The sequence below is a fragment of the Streptopelia decaocto genome (assembly GCF_964273445.1).
Source record: "Streptopelia decaocto genome assembly, chromosome: 1".
In the NCBI taxonomy this organism is placed as follows: domain Eukaryota; kingdom Metazoa; phylum Chordata; class Aves; order Columbiformes; family Columbidae; genus Streptopelia; species Streptopelia decaocto.
Window position 1 is genome coordinate 208,167,295 of NC_138663.1, and position 14,435 is coordinate 208,181,729.

General features: G+C 46.2%; 2 protein-coding genes across 5 annotated transcripts in view; one reads left to right on the forward strand and one right to left on the reverse strand.

Annotated features, from left to right (window-relative positions):
• The window catches only part of AQP11 (aquaporin 11), a 73,466-nt gene that overhangs the window by 42,869 nt on the left and 16,162 nt on the right, over positions 1-14,435 (reverse strand). Inside the window, exon 5 of one of the 3 annotated variants that reach the window (XR_014185608.1) lies at positions 6,331-6,386. The exons of 1 other annotated variant lie outside the window; for it this stretch is intronic. The gene's annotated coding sequence lies outside the window, so the exon portion shown is untranslated. Of the gene's footprint in view, positions 1-6,330; positions 6,387-7,824; positions 7,882-14,435 lie in introns of those variants that run through there. One more of the 3 variants, XR_014185609.1, reaches the window with a different exon arrangement.
• Positions 494-14,242, forward strand: CLNS1A (chloride nucleotide-sensitive channel 1A). 2 transcript variants are annotated; one of them, XM_082068064.1, is made up of 7 exons: positions 494-695; positions 4,661-4,797; positions 7,960-8,070; positions 9,048-9,158; positions 9,565-9,738; positions 11,061-11,145; positions 13,620-14,242. In XM_082068064.1, exons 1-6 carry the CDS (start codon positions 547-549, stop codon positions 11,126-11,128), a joined length of 750 nt encoding a protein of 249 aa, XP_081924190.1. In that variant the 5' UTR covers positions 494-546; the 3' UTR covers positions 11,129-11,145; positions 13,620-14,242. The 2 variants fall into 2 exon arrangements, with proteins under 2 accessions (XP_081924190.1, XP_081924189.1); XM_082068063.1 differs by having other exon boundaries at positions 497-695; positions 7,957-8,070.

Consider the following 14,435-nt stretch of genomic DNA (forward strand, 5'->3'; position numbering starts at 1 on the left):
ACCTTAACAGGCACCATAATTTCACATTATTCATGCACAACTGAGAAGTGCTTACAGATCTGAGTTATTATTTTTAAAACCACTTTGTAGACCCCGGCTTTACAGGATCCTGTGATTCCGTGATCTGGCAACGGTCACTGAAAAGCTGCTGTGTTTGCTTTTTTCCTTTCTCGCTTGTCCAACAAGACAATTACAAGCCAAATTATGCTCATCCTGTCAGGGATCACCTCAGTGCTCCTCGCTCCTTCTCTTTTCCAGATCGTGAAAATTTTACTCAAAAAACTGCCGGAGCACAGACAGCATCGCTCTGGAGATACACCCGGCCTCCCCCTCAGGACCACGGACATTTTGCGGTCAAACACCGTCCCCTCCCCTGTGGGACGACGGCGGCCGTGAGGGCGGGAACGGCTCCAACATGGCGCCGCCACCCGCCCCCCCGCCCCAGCACCATAGAGACGTGCCTAGAGAGGCCGGGCACCGCGGAGAGCTCCGCTTCCCGTAGCGGCCGGGGCGGTTCCGCTTCCGGCGGCCGCGGAGGAGGCGGCGATGGTGGAGGAGGGAGGCGGCGGCGGCGCCATGAGTTTTCTGAAGCGGTTCCCGCCGCCGGCCGAAGGCGTTCGGCACCAGCAGCCTGACACGGAGGCGGTGCTGGCGGGGCGCAGTCTGGGTGCCGGCACGCTTTACATCGCCGAGAGGTGAGGGGGAGCGGCACCGGAGCGTGTGGGGTGGTGGTGGTTCTGGGGACCCCCGTAGGCCTTGAGGTACTGGGGCTGCTCTGAGGGGCTGCGGGAGCCCGACCCGGCGGGACCGGGGATACCGATAGTGAGAGGAGTGCGGGGCTTCTCCCGAGGGGGCCGACCTCACAGAATCATAGAATCACAGGATCGTTTTGGTTGGAAAAGACCCTCAAGATCTTCGAGTCCACCCGTTAACCCAACATTGTCACTGGTGCGTGTCCCTGAGAACCTCATCTACACATCTGTTAAACCCTTCCAGGGATGGTGACTCCACCACTGCCCTGGGCAGCCTGTTCCAATGCCTGACAGCCCTTTCCTGCAATAAATTGTTCCCCAGATCCAATTTAAACCTCCCCTGGCACAACTTGAGGCGGTTTCCTCTGGTCTTGTCACTTGTTCCTGGGGAGCAGAGCCCGACCCCCCCTGGCTCCAAGCTCCTTTCAGGCAGTTCAGAGATCAGAAGGTCTCCCCTCAGCTCCTGTTCTCCAGCTGAACCCCCCAGGTCCCTCAGCCGCTCCCATCACACTTGTGCTCCAGACCCCTCACCAGCTCCGTTCCCTTCTCTCAACTCCCCCCAGCACCTCAAGGCCTTTCTTGGCCTGAGGGGCCCAAAACTGCCCCCAGGATTCGAGGTTTGGCCTCCCCAGGTCCCAGCACAGGGACGGTCACTGCCCTGGGCCTGCTGGCCACACCAGTGCTGGTACCAGCCAGGATGCTGGTGGCCTCTTGGCCACCTGGGCATATGCTGGCTCATGTTCAGACGTCTGTTGATCAACACCCCCAAGTGTAACTTATTGGGGGGGATTCCCTGGGGGCGGGTGGGGACCCAGGGGAGAAGGTGGCATGTGTGGGGACTCTCTCTCAAGGGTTTATCTCCCTGTGGGGAGTGTGGGGCCCACCCTGAGTCGCTCTGTTCTCTGAGGTCGTTGTGAGGGTCTTTGCTGCCCAAAAGGGGTTGTGGGGGACTCGGATAAGGGGGGGCTGTTGTGTGTGGGAGGCCCCCAAGGAGGGCAGTGAGGGGTCAGCCCCACTGTTCCCACTGTAAATGGAGTTTTAAAGAAGGCAAGAGCAGAGCAAGGGAGTGCAGCTCAGCTGGCACGTTAAAAACATGGTATTACTATGGTTCTCTGAAATCATAAAATCATAGAATAGTTTGAGTTGGAAGGCACCTTCAAAGCTCATCCAGCCCAACCCCTGCCATGAGCAGGGACATCTTCACCAGCTCAGGTTGCTCAGAGCCCTGTCCAGCCTGGCCTGGGATGTCTCCAGGGATGGGGCATCCACCACCTCTCTGGCCAACCTGGGACAGGGTTTAGTCACCAGCATTATAGAAAACTTCTTCCTTATGTCTGGCCTGAATCTTCCCTCTAGTTTAAAACCATCACCCCTTGCCCTATCGCAACAGGCTCTGCTCAGAATCTGTCCCCATCTTTCCTACAGGCCCCTTTTGAGTCCAGAAAGGCCGCAGTAAGGTCTCGCCAGAGCTTCTCTTCTCCAGCTGAACACCCCAACTCTCTCAGCCTGTCCTCCCAGCAGAGCTGTTCCAGCCTCGCATCATTCCTGTGGCTCCTCTGGCCCTTCTCCAGCAGGTCCATGTGTGTCCTGTGCTGAGGACCCAGAGCTGGACCAGCACTGCAGGGGGGCCTCACCAGAGCAGAGCAGAGGGGCAGAATCCCCTCCCACACCTGCTGCTCACACTGCTGGGGATGTAGCCCAAGACGCGGGTGGATTTCTGGGCTGCAAGTGCACATTGTCAGCTCATGGCCAAACTTTGATGTTGTGTTAATGATGGGGACACTGCATATTCTCACAAGGCAGCAGTCGAGCTATTTGGGAATCTGTTATCCAAGCTCATTGTAGTTTGCTTTAAATCCTCCCTGCATTGTTTAGTTCAAGAAGATAGCTTATTGATTAAGGCAATGCAATTTTTTTTAATTATGGAAAAGCACTCTAAATATAATCTATTTCTGCAGCAGAAGCGTGTTGTTAGAGCAAAAATGTCATCTAAAACATGCACTGAGGAGTGAATTGTCTTTTAAAACATTTAAATTTGGATGTGTTTATAAAATGAGTGATCTTGTTTGAGGGGCTTTTGATCCACCCGAACTTGTTAGTGTTGTTGTGTTCCTCGAGGAAAGCAATCTCTTTGGAATTTCAGTTACTGTTTTGCTTAGTTGTTTGGTTACAGATACAAAGGCTTCTGTTCACGCAGCATCTGCTTTCGAAACATGATGTTGAATCTCCTTTTAACTTGCTTTCAGTACATTTTTGTGTCTGCCAGCTTCCTCCCAACACGTTCTGAGTGTGTCACAGAGCTTTTACCAGGGTCACTTGCTGGTGATGAATAGAAAACAACAGCGTTTGCCTGAGTGTCGTGCTGTGGGAGAGCCAGGCAGACAATGCGGCTTTGGATCCGTGAACTGACTCTCCATCAAGAGCTGTAAACACTGAGAGCTGGCCGGTTGAGGCTGGGAAACAAATTCCTCGCTGCTACTTCACCAGCTCTTGGTCTCAGCCTCATTTCCCACAGCGAGGATCTTCTGTGACCTTTTCCTTGGCTTTGTCCCTCCACAAAAACTTGCAAACACTGGGTTTTGTGTGGGGATGAGATCTCTCTGCCCCTCGGTATTTCTGTTCACTATATGACTTTACCAATCGCAGACACCCAAGAGGAGCTTGGGTTTGATTTCTTGTTTGCTAGAAAGACGTTGATCTTTCTTATAGGAAGGAGGAAACAGCTCAGTGGTGACAACCTGTGCTGTGTCTTCCTGTGGTTAGGGACGAGAGTGAAAACGGGGGGAAGCAGATGTCAGAGCACGTAAGTTGTGAGAGGGAGGAAACCACGTTGGGGGTGTTGGTCAACAGTAGCTGAACGTTAGCCAGCGTGTGCCCAGGTGGCCAAGAGGCCACCAGCATCCTGGCTGGTACCAGCACTGGTGTGGCCCGCAGGCCCAGGGCAGTGACCGTCCCTGTGCTGGGACCTGGGGAGGCCAAACCTCGAATCCTGGAGGCAGTTTTGGGCCCCTCACGCCAAGAAAGCCCTTGAGGTGCTGGAGCGAGTTGAGAGAAGGGAATGGAGCTGGTGAGGGGCTGGAGCACAAGTGTGATGGGAGCGGCTGAGGGACCTCGGGGGTTCAGCCTGGAGAACAGGAGCTGAGGGGAGACCTTCTGATCTCTGAACTGTCTGAAAGGAGCTTGGAGCATGGAGGGTGTTGGAATGGTCTCAAGTTGTGTCAGGGGAGGTTGAGGTTGGATCTTAGGAAAAATTTCTGCATTGAAGGGGTTGTCAGGCATTGGAACAGGCTGCCCAGGGCAGTGGTGGAGTCACCATCCCTGGAGGGGTTGGACAGACGTGTAGATGAGGTTCTCAGGGACACGGATTAGTGCCAGAGTTGGGCTTTTTTAGCCCTGCTGATCACAGAACTGGTGGTTTTCCTACATACAGGCTATATTGTACCCTCATCAGATGTATAATCCCCCAGAAATGATGGTAGTGATTTTTCATTTCATAGTCTTCTCTTTATCTTGAAAAATCCAAGACCCTTTAACAGTTTGAGTTACGAATCACGCTCCGGAACCACTGTAATTATCTTTGGGATGACAGATATCCACAGGAAGGAGAAAATGAACAGACATGGAAAGAAACTTGGGTTTTATTGCAAATGTAGATAAAGCTGAGATGTGTTTAGGTTGCTCAGCTTCGTGTTCTGTAAGAAAAGGTTTCTTTTACCTCAACCATCAATTAATGCCATTGCAACAGCTAGTTAGGTTAGGTCCGGGACTGCATATTACCCGAGAGTGGGTAAGCACCTTGTCCCGAATTACTCGCTTTTTGAGTTGGTTTGTGTTTCTGCAGGCGTGAGTCAGATACCTTGGATTCCTCCTTTTCTAACCAGTGTGGGTTTTTTTTAACCCCTCATTAGTCGCCTGTCTTGGCTGGAAAACTCCGGAGTTGGCTTCTCCTTGGATTATCCCACCATAAGTTTACACGCTGTCTCCAGGGATCTGACCGCCTACCCATGGGAGCACTTGTACGTCATGGTGAACGCCAAATTCGAAGGTAGGCCCGGAGCGTTGCTTCGTGTTCCCACGCAGTCCCGAGCACTGTGATTTCTTCTTCAAAAAGATTAAATTTTCTTTTTAAAAATGATTTGCTTCATTCAAGTAATATCTTATATTTTCATGTCAGTTTTCCTGAAGGATGGTTATTTTAGAACTATAGCTTTGCCCTTGTTTACAGTCACCTCTGTACAATTCTACTCTCAGCATGTGACTATTTACAGCTGGAGCTGCTGAATATCGGTTCTTTTCTCTCATACTCATTTTAAACAAGTCAGTTCCTCTGCAGTCTCCCTGTGATTCCAGCTTGAGTATCGTTGTTGCTTTATTGAATTTATGTTAATGTTGCTACCTTATTCAGGCTTTATGAATTCCTGCTGTTTCCCATTACCCTGCAAGCTTTCATTCATTTTCTTCACAAGATTGTTAAAAAAGACAATAGCTCATGTTACAGGCTTAATGGATCTTTGTAGATCTACCACAAAACCAACATTTGGCCATTCTTGCTTTGACTTTGAGAAGACAAGCTTTCTATTTCAGTGTATGCAATTTTTCCATGTTTTTGGTCATTGTAGTTGGAAGTTAAAATCTGACATCTAATTTTTCTTTAATTATTCTGTATACTCAAAGTCCTGACAAAACTCTGAAGCGGGAGAGGCGATTTTATGCTGTTAATACTCTTCTTTATTTCCTTCTCTTATGTTACTAATATTCTCTGACAGTTTATCACTACAAATAACAAGAGAACATGTATGTAAACCTCTTGGTTCTTCTTCCTCATTTTCCTTTAACTGTGTTTATTTTGAAGTAAACTGAGCCTTGTCTGAAGACGTTTCCAGCTTTTAATTCATTCTGATAATGATGTTTGAAAATACAGATACTCTGTGATAGTTCTTATCTATAAATCCTTAATAGACGGGTTTTGGGGTTTATTTTATTTTTTTTTTGGTGGTGATTTTTTGTTTGTCGGGTTTTTTTGGTGTTTGTTTGCTTGTTTTTTTAAATAGCTGAGCTCTAGTTACAGTGAATTTTCTACCACAAGCAGAAGGTTTCTTTAGTTTTCAGGTCTATCCCTGGCCTGCAGTTTTAACCACCAAATAGCGTTAAACCCAAACCTCTCCACTTTCTTCATTTCTCAGTCGGGCAGGGTACATTCTGTTCTTCCTCTGGAAGTTTTTCTTGCACCCTGTGTGTGCCTTTTCCTCGCCCCTTTTTTAGAAAAAGGCACTTGGCAGTTGACTTCATGAAAATAAAGCACTGGGCTTGGCAGTAACGCTGCGCCTGCGGGTGGCACTTGGAAAAGGACTGTGTGGCTTTTTTGGATGCTTAATTTTTTGGGGCAGCTGCCTGGCAGCTTCTTGGCTCAGAATCACAGGATCCCAGAATGTCGGGGATTGGAAGGGACCTCGAAAGCTCATCCAGTGCAATCCCCCCGCTGGAGCAGGAACACCCAGATGAGGTTACACAGGAAGGTGTCCAGGCAGGTTTCAATGTCTGCAGAGAAGGAGACTCCACAACACCCCTGGGCAGCCTGGGCCAGGCTCTGCCACCCTCACTGAGAAGAAGTTTCTTCTCAAATTTGAGTGGAACCTCTCGTGTTCCAGTTTGAACCCATTACTCCTTGTCCTATTATTGGTTGTCACCAAGAAGAGCCTGGCTCCATCCTCCTGACACTCACCCTTTATATATCTGTAAACATTAATGAGGTCACCCCTCAGTCTCCTCCAAGCTCCAGAGCCCCAGCTCCCTCAGCCTTTCCTCACACGGGAGATGCTCCACTCCCTTCAGCATCTTTGTTGCCCTGCGCTGGACTCTCTCCAGCAGTTCCCTGTCCTGCTGGAACTGAGGGGCCACAACTGGACACAATATTCCAGGTGTGGTCTCCCCAGGGCAGAGCAGAGGGGCAGGAGAACCTCTCTGGCCTACTGACCAACCCCCTTCTAATCCACCCCAGGTACCATTGGCCTTCCTGGCCACAAGGGCCCAGTGCTGGCTCATGCTCATCCTGCTGTCCCCAGGACCCCCAGGTCCCTTTCCCCTACACTGCTCTCCAACAGGTCATTCCCCAACTTATACAGGAACCTGGGGTTGTTCCTGCCAGATACAAGACTCTACACTCACCCTTGTTCTATTTCATTAAATTTCTCCCCGCCCAACTCTCCAGCCTGTCCAGGTCTCTGATGGCAGCACAGCCTCTGGTGTGTCAGCCACTCCTCCCAGCTTGGTGTCACCAGCAAACTTGCTGACAGTCACTCTATTCCCTCCTCCAAGTCATTGATGAATATATTGAATAATACCGGCCCCAGCACTGCCCCCTGAGGCACTGCACTAGATCCAGGCCCCAACTGGACTCTGCCCCATTGACCACAACTCTCTGGCTTCTTCATATTCTGAGTGGTGCCCGTTTTGTATGTCAGAAAAGCCACTCTCGGTGGAACAGCCTTAACTATATTTCTTTTATTCCCCTGTAGAAAATAATTCTGCATCCCCATCCACAAAGAGATGAACTGGAGCCACCTTCTTTGTGGGTTTTTTTTTGTGCTTATGGAAAGTAAAATATCACATTATTGCTTATTTATTCCCATACGTAGTGCACAGGAGTTGAGAAGCACAGGTTTGCCTGCAGTTTTTGTTGGCTCCGGGTGCAGTTTCTAGCTCTGCTGTCGTGTGGGCCGGCTGGGAACAGGGGAGAAATCAAGTAGAGATCTTCTGGAAAGGTCACAGTCCTCTGAGAGGCCACGCTGGATGTTCATTGATTTAATGACTGTTAAAGGATACGTAAAATTCATGTATTTAAAAAAAAATACATATATAGCATTGTGCAAGTAAATTATGATGATTGTTAATTGTGGAGCTTTTTATTAAGCATGGTTGTTTTTAATAACACCCAGGCAGTTTTCCTGATGTACGTGGATACATCATGTGAGCATTACAGAAAACCAAAGTGTTATAATTATAAATAGAGACATTTTCACGTGGATTCAAGTGTTGTCAAGATGCTGTATGTAACTCATCCATAATGTGAATGGGAGTGGGTTGGTTTGTGCCTCTCTTGTCCAGGTTTCTGACTTGATTACGTCTGTTCCTGAAAGAATAAACAAATGTGACTTTTTTTGGACAAAGTAAACATGTTTCTCTTACATCTTTCAATTTCCTAAAGAAGCGGAGACAAAAGAGGCTCCCTTGGCAGAAGGAGAGGAGGAGGAGGAAGACAGTGATGATGATGCTGAACCAATTGCGGAATTCAGATTTGTACCTAGCGACAAATCAGCCTGTAAGTGAAGAGGGAAATCACATTTTAGCTGAAGTCCTGCCTATATGTGGAAAACACTGGGATATAGTGACATGATCCCGTAGTGTCCTTCTCTAATTGATTTCTGTCAGCTGAGAAGAATGAAGCAAATTGTTTTATCTTGCTTGAAACTTTAATATTCCAAGCAGCTGCTTCTGAAGGAAAATTCCAATGCTTTAATATAGAGACTTCTAAGTATAAATACATGACATAGATAATTTTATCTATATATGCTTGCAGAGAACTTGTATGGGAAACATCTTTTTCATTACAAATTCAGTGATATTTGAGTCAGTGATAATTTAATGAGGAACATGCTGATGTCCAGACACTAGCACTGGAAAGCAGTTGGATCCTGTCCGGTGCAGAACTTACAATTGGATCCAAGTTTTAATAATCTAACTTATTAGAAGCTACAAGGAATCCTGTAGTGGGGTAATCACAGACTGAATCATCCGGAGATAAGCCTTTATTGTCAAAGAAATAATGGAAAAGTGCTGTTAAGAGGTTAAAGCATCAGGCTGGATCTAGGAAACTTGATTTGAAGATGAGAGGAAACAGCCTCAGGTTGCACCAGGGGAGGTTTAGATTGAATATTAGGAAAAATTTCTTCATGGAAAGGGTTGTTGGGCATTGGAACAGGCTGCCCAGGGCACTAGTGGAGTCACCATCCCTGGAGGGTTTGAACAGATGTGGAGATGAGGTTCTCAGGGACATGGGTTAGTGACAGTGTTGGGTTAACAGTTAGACTTAATGATCTTGAAGGTCTTTTCCAGCCAAAATGATTCTATGATTTGTTCCTAGCATGGCTGCTGGGGTGATATTTTTAAATACACACTTAGTGGTGGCTCTGGCAAAGAATATTCTCTGTCTCTCTAATCACTCAGTCTGGGATTTCTTGTCTCTGGGGCTGTTGTTGGAGAAACGATTAAGGTTTGCGTTGGTTTGTGTTCCGGCAGTGGAAGCCATGTTTGCGGCGATGTGCGAATGCCAAGCTCTGCACCCAGACCCCGACGACGAAGATTCAGACAATGACTACGAAGGGGACGAGTACGATGTTGAGGCCCACGGTTCGTAACTGATGTTTCTTTTGAAATACCTACCAGCACTTGGATACCTGGAACTTCTGTGGTATCTACCACGAGAATGGTTTAGTCTATTAAGTTCCTTGTTTAATAGCACAGAGTATAAAAACTCAGAAATCTGCCGAAAAATCTGTTGCAAATTTCGCAGGTGGGTTGGACTGGATGATCTCCAGAGGTCCCTTCCAACCCCAACCAGTCTTTGAATCACTGGAACTCAGCAAAAAGCCTCACGACACAAAAATCAGACTTTCCCGTTCCCAGTGTATATTCTGTAACTGTCATAAGAAGCCTTTTAATCTCATTTAATTTAAGAATAATTTGTTTAACTGCATTCTTCCTTTGCCATGACTTGATCCAGGCTGCTGCTGAACATAAGCTGTTATTTTTGCAGAGCTAGAACAAGGTGACATCCCGACGTTTTGCACTTACGAGGAAGGATTGTTGCATTTAACGGCAGAAGGTCAGGCCACGCTGGAGAGGTTGGAAGGGATGTTGGCCCAGTCTGTCAGCAGTCAGTACAACATGGCCGGGGTGAGAACAGAAGACTCAGTCAGGGAGTACGAAGGTAAGAAGTGTGTTTCTTATGCTAAAATATACGAAAGCAGTGATTTTCCAGTCTGGCCAGGATTTCCTGGAATAATGATAGGGTGAAGTTGATTTAGGATTAAATTTCCGCTTGTCAGTCTACACTGGAAACAATTTCCACTCTAAACAGGTAATACTATTCTTTTTTAAATACCTTAAATAGTAAATTAATAATTCTCACTAATTCTTCAGTGTGAATTCATAATCATTGAAATACACTGGAATAGATCTAAAACAACAAATCTGCTTTTCTGAGGGACGCTGTCTCTTCATTAACTGATTGTTCAAAGGTGGCTTTAAGGTTTCTTTTTGTTGGGAGAAAAGAAAACCCTAGTCTCTCAAATTTTGCCTTCTCTACATGCTGTTTTCACTGGAGAAATAGATCATCTGGGAGAAGAACAGGAGAGTAGTTTAGTAGCATTGCGTCTTTTTTTGATACAAATCTCAGTGGTTTATTATGACCTGATAGTTTTGAAGGATGAAAACTAGTGCAGCTGTTGTGAATTTGAGCTATCAGGTCGCCTGCACTAGTCACCAGAATAATAATTCATCTGTTTTCGTCCACAGGGATGATTTTTTTAATCTTTATTTGCTTTGTCAGTTGTTTATAGGTTCTGTGTTCCACAACTTCTAATAAATTTATATGAGTATATCACCTAAGCTTTTCTTTACATTATGTTTTAGCAATGCCCTTCATTTGAATATTTCATCAGGTTTCTGAACCCCAACATTTTGAAATAAACTGGACAGCAAGTATGTCATGTTTCTCAAAGCCATCTTTATCCACTTTATTTGCCTTACGAATCTTATTTGTTAGGTATGGCTTCTTGGTTTGCTATTATTATTAATATTCCCAGGGCTGCTTGGTTTCAGAATTCTGTTGTTTTTCGACATTGTAACATAGAGCAATTGTTCAGTTTGGTTCTTTTTCAACCTGATGATGGCTGAGAGCAGTTTCAGAACAGGATCCAACCTCTTTCTGTTGGAGGGTAATTAAAGCTATTAGATGGAATCATGCCATTTGTTACACCGAAACTTCATTTAAAAAATGAAACAGTTTAAATTGAGTGTTTAAGTCTTAATAAGAGAGGGTGAGACGAGGTTGTAGGAAAGCGGTGGCGTCTTTAAGCGGTGGAGTGGTAGAGCTGGAACAAACCCACACGCTTGTGGGGACAGTGGTTTCCTTCAGAAGTTCAGCAGGGGAGTTTTCTGCTCTGGCCGTGTCTTATCAACAGAGGGCACTCGCTCTCTTTCCTGTGATTCCATCTTCTGCTCGCGAGTCACGTCACTGTTGTTTTTCAGATGGGATGGAGGTGGACACAGCACCAGTAGTCGCGGGGCAGTTTGAAGACGCAGAAGTCGATCACTGAGGCAGACGTATAATTCTGTAAGTTCTTCTGTCTTCCAACACCAAAGCTTTTCAGTCCTGCAGAGCCTTCCGACTTTGTAATTTGTGTAAGGCAAACGATCCCAGATCTCCTATGGGATGTATCTTGTGATAGCAGGATGATGGTGGTTTAGAGAAGGAAAAGGCAGCTGTGGTTATCACAGGTTTGGAAAGATGTTTAATGATTGCTACGTGGGTAACCTCTATCATTGTGCCTTTCTAGAAGACAGGTCAGCTCTTTAGTAAATTTAAAAATGGTGTGATCACAGAGGCTCTTAGATGCTGATACGTGAACGCTGGAGCCATTGCTGGGAAGTTACTGTCCTCGGTATCCATTATTTTATCATTACAAGATTTCCCAGGCCTTTCAAGGGGGCGAACACTTCACAGCGCTGCAAGTCCAGCTCTTCCTTTGCTGTAAGTGGAGTAGGAACAGTTCCCGGTAAAGTTCCTGAGCAATCTGGATGGGATTGTTGTCAGAAGTGCCCAACCTAGAGATGAACACTCTGCTTAGGTGGTTGTGCCCTCTTGCCTTCCACAACCTGTACTGCTTTTTTCCTGCCGGTGGCATTACAAGATGTGGCAGCGTTTCCTCCGTGGTGCTGGGTGGGAGAGGAAAAACGGATTATTCTGTGACTTTGTGGAGATGCACAAACACAGTGGGGTTGTGATCCACCCCAAAAACTTGGGGGACAGAGAAAGGAACAGGAGGAGAGGAGGAAAGGGCCACAAATAGGAAGGTGACACGTTAAAAAAATCAATGGAAATGGGTCAGAAGTAGTTGGTTGGGGATTACAGCGTCACTGAGAAAGAGGCTGCGGTGCCCCAGAAAGGCTGTTGTGGTTGATGCGCATCCGTTTTCCTCCTGCATTCCTTGTTTTTTCTTTGTTAATAGTCCTGCAGCTCTGAAAGTCTGTGAGCAGCCCTGTGTTCACTTTCTGATCTCAACCCCTGCTGCTGGGCCTGAATTAGTATTTCTTGTTTGGTGTGAGAGCTCAAGATTTTCTTCAGTTGTTCTTCCTACCCTGAGAGGGACTTTGCAAAAATAAAGTCAATATACTGGTTGTGTTGCCACTGGATAGTTATTTTCTTTGATAATGGACAGATTTAAAATTAAGGAAAACTCTTCAGCTCTAGTCAAGTGTGAATGGAAAACTTGGCTCTGATGACTCACATCTCCAAGATTAATTTGGTCCATGGTTTAGTAAAAAAAAGTAAATAGTGCTGTTGAAAATTGAAATTGGAATGCTTATTGTCCTGATTTAAACATGAGTGGGATTAAGGAGAGTTATTGGCTGGCAGCAGATCTCTGAGAAGCCCAAAAGTGCTGGTGGAGGTGGTGTTGAGGAACAGTTCTTGGAGGTCTGTGCTGATCACCCCACTAGCAAGTTTGAGCACGTGTGTGGATCAGTTCTGCACTCTGTGATCTTCTCAGTGCTGTGTGGAACAGCTCGGCCCTTTTAGCCTTCTGAACTGCAAAAACAATCTCCAGAAACATCTTGTTGGTGATCCTTTAGAGAGCAACGCGCCGCCCTGCCTCTAAAGCGATGCCCTTGTGGGACGCTCGTATTGCACGTCACTGCTCGTTACCCTAATGAGATGTGACAGTTGCCTGCCTAAGCGCCTGGAAGACTTGCCGACAGTTGATGTGGGACATTCCCACTGTAATAAGTGGCGTTTTGTCTGTCCCATCACGAGGTTGCAGTGATTGTTCCGAAGCAACTGGTGTGTCTGTGTGTGGCGGGGTCTTCCAGGGCATGGACCTACAACCGCGTGCTGTCCTTGGCTGACCGGAGTTTTGCTGCCAAAGGGAAAGGATGCTCAGCACTTCTGAAAATGTGCGGGTTTGCAGTAAAGCGCTGTCCTCTGTGACTGCAAACAACAGATTCTAAGGGGTCTAGAGCACAAGTCTTGAGGAGCAGTTGAAGGAGCTGAGGCTGTTGAGCCTGGAGAACAGGAGGCTGAGGGGAGGGAGATCTTATCGCTATCTGCAACTACCTGAAAGGAGGTTGGAGCATGGAGGGTGTTGGTCTCTTCTCCCACGTAGCAAGTGATAGGATGAGAGGAAATGGCATCAAGTTGCACCGGGGAGGTTCAGATTGGATATTAGGAAAAAAATCTTCCCAGGAAGGGTTGTTGGGCATTGGAACAGGCTGTCCAGGGCAGTGGTGGAGTCACCATCCCTGGAGGGGTTTAAAAGGTGTTTAGACGAGGTTCTTAAGGACATGGTTTAGTGCTGGAGTTAGGTTATGGTTGGACTTGATGATCCTGAGGGTCTCTTCCAACCAAAATGACTCTATGATTTATACTTTGTTGTTACTACATCTTCACCTACATGTCCCTGTTCATGGCAGGGGTTGGACTAGGTGACCTTTGAAGGTCCCTTCCAACCTAAACTATTCCATGATTAGTAAAGATGAATAAGCTTGTTTTTTAATGTCAATGACATAAACTTGGTGTCTTGTATCTTTCAGATTCTACTTGTGGCACTTCCAGAATAAGCTGTAAAACTGAAGGCATTGCAGTGACTATCGGGAGTTAACCTTTCTTTTAATGACCTAAGCTTAGACATCTAGGTCAATAAATGCTTTTATAGATATTTAAAACAGGGTTTGACATTTGTGACCACTATGGGGTTATTTAGAAAAACAAAACAAAACCAACAATGAAAACCTCTTGCATCTAACACTTGAATGGGGCTGATCAGGGGTCATTTCAAAGAAGCCTTTGTAGGAATTCTAGGACTTCAGAATAAAACTGTAAGTAGAACAGAGTTTTACATTGTCCTAGAATTGCCCTTATTTTTGTACCTGTGAATTGCATTAGTGGAGTAGAATGGAAATAAAAATGTTACAAAGCTTGACGAAAAGGAAATCAGGTCAGCCAAGAATTAAAAGCAAAACTGAATTTAATGTCCCTCAAGTAACTGATTTCTCAGTTCAGTGCTGTCCCGTTCATTTCTCCGAGAGCGGAGTTTTGGTGGTAGAGGAGATGAAATACAGTCTGGAAAGTCCTGAAAAACAGAACTGTCTTGTGTCTTTGTATTAAGTGTTAACAACATTGTTAAATAAACTAAGATTTTTTGTATCTCACAACCAACTTGGGTGTTGCAGTTCTCTGTCCTTTACTTCAGTGAGCAGCTGGCAGCTCTGAGCTGACATCGGTTGAGTTTTAGCACTCTGTTCTATAACAAAAAAAAGTCCAGTGAGGCTATTTTCATCATTTACCTGGACGGGAGGATAAAAGGGCAAGACAGAATTAAGTCTGCGACACATCCCAAATTTAGGAAC